A 12,144-nucleotide genomic window follows, 5' to 3' on the forward strand; every position below is an offset into this window, starting at 1 on the left:
GGGATGCAGAGTGCGGGAGGGGGCTCAGGGCAGGGGGTTGCAGTGCAGGAGGGGTGTGGCAGGGGGTTCAAGGAGCTCAGGGCAGGGAGTTGGGGTGCAGGGTACAGGAGGGGTTTGGGGTGCGGGCTCTGGCCCGGTGCCACTTACCTCGAGCAGCTCCGGGGTGGCAGCGGGGCTAAGGCAGGCTCCCTACCTGTCCTGGCCCCGCACCGCTCCCAGAAGTGGCCAGCATGTCTGGCAGTGGCTCCTGGGGGTGGGGTGGGTCAGGTGGCTCTGCCATGCGCTGCCCTCGCCTGTGGGTACCACCCCCGAAGCTCCCATTGGCTGCAGTTCCCCGTTCCCGGCCAATGGGAGCTGTGGGGGGCTGGTGCCTGCTGGCAAGGGCAGTGCACGGAGCCTTCTGCCTCGCCCAGGGGCCGCAGGGACATGGTGCTGGCCGCTTCCGGGATCGGCACGGGGCCAGGGTAGGCAGGGAGTCTGCCTTAGCCCCACTGCACCACGGGGCTGGCAATCCCGCGGGGCCGGACTGAAAGCCCTGAGGGGCCGGATCCGGCCCGCGGGCCATAGTTTGCCCTCCCCTGAGCTAGACACCTGTCTAAAGGGAGGGAGCTTCACATAGAAGACACGATCACTTGCCAACCTACGATGGAGTGGGATCCCTAAAATTAAAGTTTTCTTAGCACAATCAGTGAGGACAAGGCTCAAGAACGCACACTTGACTGTAGCAGCTAAAGTGCCTCAAACTGCTCATTACATCCACTGGGTATTTCTGTTGAACAGTCTGATTTTTTGATCACTCACACCGGATACAGAGGACACACTACACACACCCTCCTCCCACACCAAGAAATGGGAAATAATAGCTTTAAAATCATTTATTGTATTTTGGAGGGACAAATTATTTTTCACATGCAGGCACAGCATGCGAGATCTGCTCAGGGTGCGGCTATACCGGGGTCCCTTCATCTTGCAGCGTCTGCTCCTTTGCGGCCCTTGCTTTTGCTTGCCATTCTTGTCTCTGCTTTAGCCTCTCGGGTGCTTTCAGTTTCTGTACCTCCTTGAAAACCTGCAGTTCGGGGGCAAGGGAAGAAAGAAGACTGTGCACCCCTGTTGAAAACAGTTCTAACATCAGGTCAGGGTCATGCAAGAACTTAGGGAAGATCCGTTAAATCCTAGAGCATCAAGGTTTAGAAGGGACACTACATGTCTCAATAAAAGCAACTGCACCTGACATGCTCGCACCTTCTGGGACTCCAAGTACAAGAATTCCAGTTGATATATTCATTTCCACACAGCTATTCTTTTGCTGGGCCGAAGTACTGTATTCCTTTTCAGGGATTTTTTTATTTTTTTTAAATACAGTTTTTTACTTCTGTGCTCAGTTACATGAGTGTAGATGACAAGTTAGACTCTGACCCACAGCTGAGGCCCACATCCGTTCCCAGGACCTAACAGAAGTTTGTACTTTCACTTCTATATATTCATTCTCCTAGTGGGACCCTGAAGAAATGGATTGGTTCCAAGTTTGCAACGGAAAGCAGAATCTCTCATTCACAACTCCCACCTGTTCATGCTCTGTGTATGTGTATATCTATCGCCTCAATATTTGTTCCATTCTATGCATCCGAAGAGGTGGGCTGTAGCCCACGAAAGCTTATGCTCAAATAAATGTGTTAGTCTCTAAGGTGCCACAAGGACTCCTGTTCTTTTTGCGGATACAGACTGACACGGCTGTTCCTCTGAACCCGTCATTCACAGCAATTCAGCAACAAACCTTGAAGCTTTCAGATAGTTAAAAAGCAGGCTGCACTTGTAGCTCACTCAGTGACTCCAGCACAGAGGTGGGCAAGCTACGGCCTGTGGGCCACATCCGGCCTGCGGGACCCTCCTGCCCGGCCCCGAGCTCCTGCCCCCCTCCATGCAGCCTCGGCTCACTGCGCTGCCGGCACAATGCTCTGGGCGCCAGGGCTGTGAGCTCCTGGGACAGCGCAGCTGCAGAGCCCGGCCTGACCCAGTGCTCTGTGCTGCGTGGCTGGGTCCAGCCGGGCAGCGCGGCTGTAGCGCCGCCAGCCACTGGTGCTCCAGGCAGCATGGTAAGGGAGCAGGGTGGATAGAGGGCAGGGGAGTTCGGGGGGAGTGGATAGGGGTTGGGGCGGTCAGAGGGATGGAATGCGGGCAGGGGTTCCGGGGGCAGTCAGGGGACAGGGGAGGTCGGATAGGGGGTGGGGGCTGGGCCACGCCTGGCTGTTTGGGGAGGCACAGCCCTCCATACAATTTCGGAAACCCAATGCAGCCCTCAGGCCAAAAAGTTTGCCCGCCCCTGCTCCAGCACATCCAGCTCCTAACTCACCTTCTATGGAGCTGTTTGGAAAATGAATGAAAATTAGTGAAAGGTCTGAGCTGTCCAAACTCAAATCATATCCCAGAGTGACCCTCGAACTTCCAACACTAAACCCAGGAGAGAGCCACCACCTCCCCTCCTCCCACACCTCAGCACAGCGATCCAAACCACTGTGCCCCTTAGCAGGAAAATCTGCTCTAGCTGTCCCCAGCCTGCTCCCCTGGACACTATGCGGAGCTGTGCTTGCGAGTCCCACTTCATACCTTGAGGCAGAAAGCCTTCTTAGCGGCCCATCGCCGGGTCATTCTCCTGCAATAGGGGGGCGGTAACGTGTACTGGATGCCCAGCTGCTTGCACGTCTGCTCAAAAGTCTCATAGCGGGTGCGACGCAGGTACTTGAGCAGTTTCTTCCGGTGATCTATGGCCATCAGCATGCGACGCCGGTTACTTTTGTCCTGTAGAGGATTTAATATTCAGGAGTTGCAGTCAGACTGCAATTCCTTCCCGATGTTCTCAGCAGCCCGGGTTATTGCGGATGGGGACCCAGTCAGGTTAAGAGTAATATTTTAAGAACCGTTTTCTTTAAATGATATAACTGGCACCTCAGATTTTTATACGAAAATTTGAAAAGTCAAATGGCATTTTGCATTCGATTTACAATTTTTCTGCTAGAAGGTTAGTTTCAATGTGTGTATTCCCTTTTACTGCTCAATTACACCTTCCTCAGCACTAGCATAAACTGCAATGGCCAGGTGCCAAAGACTGCAGGGGAAGTCTCGCTGGCTAAAACCTCTGCTTCCATTTACATGGATTGTTCCACAAATCCTACAGAAGCATTTGGAACCAGTTTGACCCGGCAGGGTCCATTGCTTCGTCCTTTGCAAAGGAGGTTGGATAATTCAACCATGTTATTAGGGGGAATCTCTGGCTTCAGGGCAGAAGAACTTCCTGCAAGGGTCAGAAGCAATCCCCTCCCCACACTATATGCACAACTCTTGCACACTCTCAGCCAAGGACACGTCAAGTGTTTCTGTTTTCCGCTGAAACGTAAGGTACAACTGCTGCTACAGGCTGGATATTGGACTAGCTGGACCCCAGTCCAGGATAACAGCCCTTACCTTCTCAGGCCATGTCTACACTACAAAATTAAGTCAACCTAACTTATGCTGGCATACAGCCACTGCAGTAGTTACATCGCTTGTGTGTGTCTACACTTTGCTCCTGGTGTCAGTAGTGCGCGCCCTCACCAGGAGTGCTTGTATTGATTGTATTGTCAGTGTGGGGCATTGTGGGACGGCTCCTGAAAGCCTTTAACAGTTGACATAAGCAATGCAGTGTCTACACTGACACCGCATTGACCCAACTGCGTCGACCTTGACTCTACAACACTCATGGAGATGAAGTCAGTGTATGGAGCAGTTACGTTGGTGGGAGCAAATTAAAGTGTAGACACTTCCATGGTTAGGTCGATGTAAGCTGCCTTGCATCAACCTAACTCTGTAGTGCAGACCAGACCTTAAAGACTTTCATTCCATAAACTTAAAGATAAACGGGGAACAATTTTAATGTGAGAAATTGAAGCACATTTTGGGGGATGTTTGTTGATACATTTCCAAGCTGGTACAATTTCAGCAAGAACCTAAGGGTGTCTTGTCCACAAACTCATTTTTGCTGATGATCCAAGTTTGGACTTTTTAAGCCACTGTGGCATTGAGATAAATCCCATCTGGGAAAAATGTTTTATAGCCAGAAGGAAATGGGTTTCTAGTTGACATACATAAATATAAAATGTTAAATAACAAACACAGGAAAAGCCTATCTGCACTAGCAGCATGATTTAGTTTAGCTGTTGATTCAAATGCATCTAGTCAGTGGCTTCCTGCTCCAGGAACATATTTGGACAAGTTTCAATCTTTGAAAATGTAACTGTGATCCATAGATTCTCCAGTCAAGTGCACCAAAACTCAAAGCAATGAACTATTGCCTACAGTATCCTCCAGCTTCAAACGCTACCAGTGACCTCACTGCTTTAGAAGGGAGGAGATACAGACATTTTAAAAACTGAATTAGGATCTTCCTCACAATTCAAATCCTCTAAGTCTGAACCAAAGTACAAGACCCTCTGGCTGGTCTCAAATTTGTAGATTACATATCTAATGAGAATTACCTTGGGGTGCATCCGCAGGTGCTCCTGGTGAGTTTGAATCTTGGCAGTTAAAATAGCAGCTATAAAAGAAACAAGAGATTGCATAAAAGCAGCAATGCGTTCTCGGACACTGATGTTTTCTCAGGCTTCTGACACACTACAGTGGATACATTTTGGGTATCAGATTTGCAAAGAACTTTGGGCATTTGTACAGAATTTCTAAAAAAAAAAAAAAGCAAAACAAACCTTCAAAATTAAACACCCAAAACCTAAACATCAGTTTAAAATTATTTTGAAATTGTGTATTATGTATTAAGATTATTTTAACAATTGAGAGCCTGCCTTTACAGCTGAAATGCCTGCTGCCCTGCTTAACTGCTGACGGCTTTATATTCACTCTACTCCACTTGGTGTCAATCTCAGAGGAATAGGAAGAAGCCCAGTCGGTTTAACAATACATGGCTATATTTAAATCGGTCGCGTACCCACTGCCCCCTACCAATATACATCAGACTTGGCCTGTAGGGATTGCCTCTAGAGGTGAGAAGTTCAGTTTCCTTTGCCAATTCAGCCTTTGTGCTGAAACTGCCAGCTGCAGTGGTTTGTGTGACGTGGATGCTTGGAATTGGTTAACCCACACATTGCCTTTGGGGTGTGCGGCACTTCCGCATTGTAACTGGAAAGGCTCCTAGCAGACATTTGTAATGGAAAGCATTGGAAGGAAGGAGAAGGATACTGTGAACTTTCTAGCACTTTGACTAAGCTTGGCGAGGCAAATCTCTTTTTTCCAGATGGGGAAAGGGGGGACAATGGGTGCCAGATTCAGTGTGGAGCTTTAACACAGGGTCGTGTGTTTGGAGGGATTTAGGTTACACCCTGTCAAATGAATGGTCATGCAGCAGCCTGACCCCTGCCTCTGCACCCATCCTTTGGGGTTTCATTAAACAATTGGTATGTGTACAGAAAGGAGTTTTATTTCTAAACGCAACAGTGACCTTTCAAAAGCCACAATTCCTGTCATGCACGCCCTCCCCAGAGCATTGCTTCATTCTGATGGGCATGGGACATCACAGTTGCAGAAACAGTGGAGGAAAAACCAGAAGAAGCATATGACTGGAAAAGTATTGCAGCAACATCAACAGTTGCAGAGGAATCCTCCATCCCAGGTCTCTGAAGCAGAGAGCTACAGGAATGTCTCTCTATGCAGCAGCCACAGGCACTCATTAGAAAAATTCAAACCGCTCCCTTTGCCAGTGGATAAGCATGTTACATCTGTCACACTCCCAGACCCTGAGGGTCCCCCAGTGCCCTACTGCAGGTGAAACATCTTCCCAGTGTTCCCACAAAGGTGGCTCTTGTAGTTCTCACAGGAGCCTTGGTAAAATGATAGGGGAAACAGCTGGATTAAAGCAAAGAGATGCTCTCCATTGAGGATTTCCCTCTGGCTCTTGGACTTACTTTGTACCTCGAAGGAACCGGTGTCACTGGGAGTCCTCCGGACCTTCTCTATCAACTGCTGCGTCTTTATCTTCACTTTCTCCCTCTGTGGGCAACAGACAGAAACCAAGGCCCTCAGCTTTGTTATTTGGGGATTATTCTAGATGCAAGACACCCCACTGCCTCAAAGCACTGACACCAACCCAACACGCCCAGAGGAAGTGTGGGGAAAAGCCAAGTATTTTATGAATGGCTTTGCTCAATGCATGAGCTTCTTCAGCCAGCAAAGAGAGTGTAGGGAAAGGCAGCCACTGAGTGTCAGAGTACAGCAAAGAAGAACTCAGGAAGTTCTCAGCTGTAAGCACTAGAAAGACTATTTTTAGGCCTGAAGTCAAGGAACCCCCTTTCTTAAGACACACACAGATGTGGAAAGAAAGGTGCCTGCTCATACTCAAACGCCTTTGTGCCCTTTAGCTGACATGCTCAGAGATTCATCCAGCCCTGCTGGAATGCACGTCTCCCCTTCAGAACCTTGGCAGCTTCTCTCGAACTAGCCGAAGAGATTTGCTATTAAGCAACACCAGCCTAGGCTTGAAAGGATTAGATTTTTATTGGTAAAAGTCGGTAAAGATTGGTATCACTGTACCAATGTATTTTGCCACCTCACAAGGGTAGTAATACTAAACCAGGAGTTCTCAGACTTTTGAACTGGTGACCCCTTTCACATAGCAAGCCTCTGAGTGCGACCCCCCTTATACACTAAAAACACTTTTGTATATATTTAACGCCATTATAAATGCTGGAGGCAAAGCGGGGTTTGGGGTGGAGACTGACAGCTCATGACCCCATGAGGGGTCCCGACCCCCAGTTTGAGAACCCCTGTACTAAACGCTTCCCTGGTATTAATATTTGAGCAGCACTTAGACATTTAACAGTTTGCAGGATTGACCATGAACACACCAAAGTGCTCCCAGCTCCTGCCCGCATGATGAAGGACCAGGAACTGGGCCCGGTCTCTCTCAGTGCAGTTGGAGAACTCCATGTTATCTGCATGTGTCCTATTCTGGTTGTACATTTCTGAACATAGATACTAAGCAGCTCCATGGGATGAGGGCCTTCTCTTGTCTTTGATGTGCCTGCATTTTGGGGCAGTTGAAAAATCGTAATGAAACCACGTTTTAAATGAATTTTGACTCTATCGTTTTCTAGAATAAGCCGATATCATTTGCTGGCACTCAACAGCCCTATGGTTCTTTCTGTAATTCTTCTACCATTTTCTCACTTCTTTTAATATATGTAAAAAATAATAGCACATACATGTATTTTACTAGTACAAATGAGAGAATTTTTTGGTGAATTTCAGGTGTGTTTTGAGTTAATTACCAACAGATCAGGGTGAGTTATTAACCACCAGGTTTGAAGTCACTTGGCAAAACTAACAAACCAGAAGAAGTAAATTATGAAATAATTTTGAGCATATAGACAGATCTTACAGAGACATTGTCACCCAAAGTTCCAGCATTTACACAAGCAGAAAGACACTAACCTGGCTGGCCATTTCCAGAGACAATAGCCTTTTCACTACATCATCAACCCTGCAGGGAGATCAGAGATCGATTGATAAAACAAAGCAGAACATGCAATGTATTTATTTTGTTTTTAACTCTGAAAGTTGATTTAGATTTTCAGAACAGATTAGCATTTCTGTAAGTGTTTCAAAGAGCTTTAAAATAGAGTAGGTTAGGCTTTCTACCAATAAAAAGTAATAAGGAAATCAAACCATTTCTTGCATTCATTGAAAGAAATCACTGCTAAGAGTAGAGGTAGTATGTAGCTTTTTGTTTTAATTGGATACTAGGGCTGAAACGTTTCAATTCACTATGAAGTACTGATACTTCCAAAACCTACATGATGTGCAATCTGAATGCTGAAGATTAGCTTTCCAAGACCATTCAAAGACAAAATGATTCCTATTAAGGCCATGATCCTTCAAACTATATCTGTGCAGCATCCCCCCAGAGTCAGTGCGATTCCACGTGGGCAAGAGAGTCCAGCCACACACATGCAGTTGGGCCCAAATTTCAGAAGTGACCATTAATTTTGAGACACCTCAAGGCCTGATTTCTAGAAATATTAGGAATCCACAGGTTCCTCCTCTGGGTGCCCAGCATTTCTGAAAATCAGACCCCAAGGCATCTCAAGTTGGGCACCCAGAAAGTAAGGTATCCCTTAGGACAGGATGCAGAGAGAAAATTTCTAGACATCATTTATGACTGCTTGGAGCAGCTAGTCCTGGAACCCACAAGGGGACGGGCAATTCTTGATTGAGTCCTAAGTGCAGCACAGGATCTGGTCCAAGAGGTGAATGTAGCTGAACCAATCAGTAACAGTGACCATAATGTAATTGAATGAACATCCATGTAGGGGGGGAAATACCAAAGAAACCCACCACAGCAGCATTTAACTTCAAAAAGGAGAACTCCACAAAACGGAGAAGCTAGATAAGTGGAAATTAAAAGGAACTTTTCTTGTGACTACAAGAGTGAAAGGCGTGCAAGCTGCATGGAAACTATTTAAAAACACCATGCTAGAGGATCAAACTAAACGTGTACCCCAGATAAAAAATAAACACTAAGACGACCAACAAAAATGCCCTGATAGTTAAACAACAGCGTAAAAGAGGCAGTTAGAGACAAAGACCTCCTTTAAAAACTGGAAGTCAAATCCTACCGCGGAAAACAGAAAGGAATGAACTCTGGCAAGTCAAGTGCAGCAGTATAATTAGGCAGGCCAAAAAAGAATTTGAAGAGCAACTAGCAAAAGACAAAAATAGCAAAACATTTTTAAGTACACTAGAAGCAGGAAGCCTGCCAAACATCCAGTGGAGCCACTGGACCTTGAGGTGCACTCAAGACAGACAAAGCCATTGCAGAGAAGCTAAATAAATTCTTTGTATTGCTCTTCACTGCAGAGGATGTGAGGGAGATTCCCATACCTGAGGCATGCTTTTTAGGTGACAAATCTGAGGAACTGTCCAAGACTGAGGTGTCAATAGAGGAGGTTTTGGAACAAATTGATAAATTAAACAGTAGTAAGTCATCAGGACCAGATGATATTCACCCAAGTGTTCTCACATATGAAATTGCAGAACTACTAACTGTGGTATGTAACCTATCACTTAAATCAGCCTCTGTACCAGATGACTGGAGGATAGCTAATGTAATGCTAGTAAGCCTAACTTCAGAACCAGGCAAACTGGTTGAAACTAGAGTAAAAGGCAGAAAGATCAGACATGTAGACTAACACAATATGTTGGGGAAGAGTCAACGCAGCTTTTGTAAAGGGAAAATGCCTCACCAATCTATAAGAATTCTTTAAGGGTGTCAGTAAACATGTGGACCAGGGGGATACAGTGAATGTCCAGTACTTGGACTTTCAGAAAGTCTCCGATGAGGTCCCTCTCCAAAGGGTCTTAACCAAACTAAGCAGTCATGGGATAAGAGGGAAGATCCTCTCATGGATCAGTAACTGGTTAAAAGACAGGAAACAAAGGGTAGGAATAAATGGTCAGTTTTCAGAATGGAGAGAGGTAAATAGTGGTGTCCCCCAGCGGTCTGTACTACGACCAGTGTTGTTCAACATATTCATAAATGATCTGGAAAAAGAGGTAAACAGTGAGGTGGCAAAGTTTGCAGATGATACAAGAATTACAAAGGGATCTCACAGAACTCAGTGACTGGGCAACAAAATGACAGATGAAATTAAATGTTGATAACTGCAAAGTAATGCACAGTGGAAAACAATACCAACTATATATACAAAATGATGGGGTCTAAATTAGCTGTTACCACTCAAGAAAGATCTTGGAGTCATCCTGGATAGTTCTCTGAAAACATGCACTCAATGTGCAGTTACAGTCAAAAAAGCTAACAGAATGCTAGGAACCATTAGGAAAGAGATAAGACAGAAAATATAATACTGCCACTATCTAAATCCATGGTATACCCACACCTTGAAAACTGTGTGCAGTTCTGGTCACCCCATCTCAGAAAAGATATATTAGAAGTGGAAAAAGTGCAGAGAGAGGCAACAAAAAAGATTAGGGGTATGGAACAGCTTCCATATGAGGAACAATTAAAAAGACTGGGACTGTTCAGCTTTGAAAAGAGACAACTAACGGGGGATAAGATACAGATCTATAAAATCATGACTGGTGTGGAGAAAGTGATTAAGGAAGAGCTATTTACCTCTTCACATAACACAAGAACTAGGGGTCATTCAATGAAATTAGTAGGCAGCAAGTTTAAACAAACACAAGGAAGTACTTTGCACAACACACAGTTAACCTGTGTAACTTGTTGCCATGGGATGTTGTGAAGGCCAAAAGTATAACTGGGTTAAAATAAGAACTAGATAAGTTCATGGAGAAAGGTCTATCAATAGCTATTAGAGTTGTGCCCCTGACCATCTTGGCTGTGCTCTGGGTATCCCTAAACATCTGACTGCCAGAAGCTGGGACTGGACGACAGGGGATGGACCACCCTGTTCTGTTCATTCCCTCTGGACTGGCCACAGTCCCTCTGATCTAGTATAGCTATTCTTAAGTTCCTATGTTCTTATAATCAGTGGTCACTTCTACAAATTTCAGACTCTTGACCTATTCTTTCAAAACTTCTGCAGTTCTCTCTAGATAAATGACTGTACATTGTTATGTAAGTGCTAGCAGTATTACAACTACCGCTTTCTGTGGTTAGATGTCTTTAATAATTAAATCTCTGAAGTGATTAAGCGTTCCCCCTTCCCTTGCCTCTGGAACATACTTATCTATTATTGGGACATTGGCATAATCTTTCTTCAGCATGGTAGGAGGAAGGTCATCCAGATGGCTGGGGAGCACTACAAAGAGAAGATCAACATGTGGGGAACAGCATATCAAATCAGGGCTGTCTCACACCCTAGAGAATTTGGAGGGGGAATGGATCAAAGGGAGAGAATTCAAGAGAAAAGAGGGGATGGATCTTTCAATTGTGAAGGGCAAACCAAGACAGCAGTTTTGAATTGAACTTGAGGGTGGATACGACAGGTGATGGGAGTTGATATGACCCCACTTCCTGGCTTCAGTATTCTGGATTTAGGTTCGGATCCAAACCCATTGAGATCAATGCAAATGCTCCTGTTGACTTCAGTGAGCATTCCCTGTGTATTCCAGAAATGACAGTCCAATGAAGGTTTCTGACCAACCCAGCATGCTTGCTGTCTGAAAATTGTTTTTAGGATTTCTGAAGCATGATTTAAATGAATCAAACCCCTCCCCCCATTCAAGTGTCTAATAACACTTTTAGGGTGCAATCCCCCCCCGCAAATTGGTGATAATGTTATTAAGAATAAAACATTGTGAAATGTGCTCAAAATCCAGTCTCTACCATACCTTGCTTCCTCTTTTTGACAGGCCTGGCATAACCTCTGGCTGTCTGAACAAGCGGGCTATAAACTTCATGGAAGAAAGCAAAGATTTACTAGACACATAAATACATTTTCTCTATATGCTTTTGAGATTTGGTAAGAATATACTCAATAGAACGTAAATAAGTTTGTATTGGGAGATTGCCTTTAGAGCACCCTCTGCCTGGGCTTCTGTGTGAGCTCTCTAGGTCTGTGTCAGAGGCACTAGAGAAAATATTTCAAGCGGATGTTCGATTGCACCATAATCCAAGGATGCTGCATGTCCAGAGAAGCAGGGAGTCTGAAGGAGAGCACTCCCAATAGCAGGCTCCTGCTGACGTTGTCCATTACTGAGCATTACAGGACCTGCAATTCACCATCTACTCACTACATCTCAGTGCAGCAGCTCCCCAGGCTGTTAAAGCAATTGTCCCAGATGATCACAGTAACACTCTGGCTGTACTAACCAGCACCTGTCACTTCCTAGCCACGTGTGTCACCAACCCCCCGGTAAAATGTAGTCTGTATGAGGTCTGGAGCAGCTCAAGCTCCATGGCGGGACAGAGAGGGGGCAAATAGGAGACCGGCAGCAATGGTCTATCGGCACAGAAGCTTATCTCGGAGGTTGAGGCCGGAATTGGCTAAAGTAGCTGGTAACCAAGCCTGTGGCACCAATACTGGTGCTTGTGCGCGTGCTTGGACGCATGCACCACCACAGGGCCTGGGCATCAAGCATCCCTGGCAGCCAACTAAGAAGCCATTGACCCAGCATTTCCCC

General features: G+C 45.8%; 1 protein-coding gene across 1 annotated transcript in view; it reads right to left on the reverse strand.

Annotated features, from left to right (window-relative positions):
* Positions 1 to 860: 860 nt before the first annotated feature.
* Positions 861 to 12,144, reverse strand: part of MRPS15 (mitochondrial ribosomal protein S15) — a 12,118-nt gene continuing 834 nt past the window's right edge. Inside the window, exons 2-8 of the mRNA XM_026657137.2 lie at positions 11,353 to 11,415; positions 10,745 to 10,820; positions 7,471 to 7,519; positions 5,946 to 6,030; positions 4,509 to 4,567; positions 2,605 to 2,796; positions 861 to 1,066 (exon numbers count right to left, since the gene is read on the reverse strand). Of these exons, the coding sequence (XP_026512922.1) occupies positions 947 to 1,066; positions 2,605 to 2,796; positions 4,509 to 4,567; positions 5,946 to 6,030; positions 7,471 to 7,519; positions 10,745 to 10,820; positions 11,353 to 11,415 (644 nt within the window). The 3' untranslated portion in view covers positions 861 to 946. The remainder of the gene's footprint in view (positions 1,067 to 2,604; positions 2,797 to 4,508; positions 4,568 to 5,945; positions 6,031 to 7,470; positions 7,520 to 10,744; positions 10,821 to 11,352; positions 11,416 to 12,144) is intronic.

Source organism: Terrapene carolina, unplaced genomic scaffold, assembly GCF_002925995.2.
Source record: "Terrapene carolina triunguis isolate 2854851 unplaced genomic scaffold, T_m_triunguis-2.0 Scaffold236, whole genome shotgun sequence".
NCBI lineage: Eukaryota > Metazoa > Chordata > Testudines > Emydidae > Terrapene > Terrapene triunguis.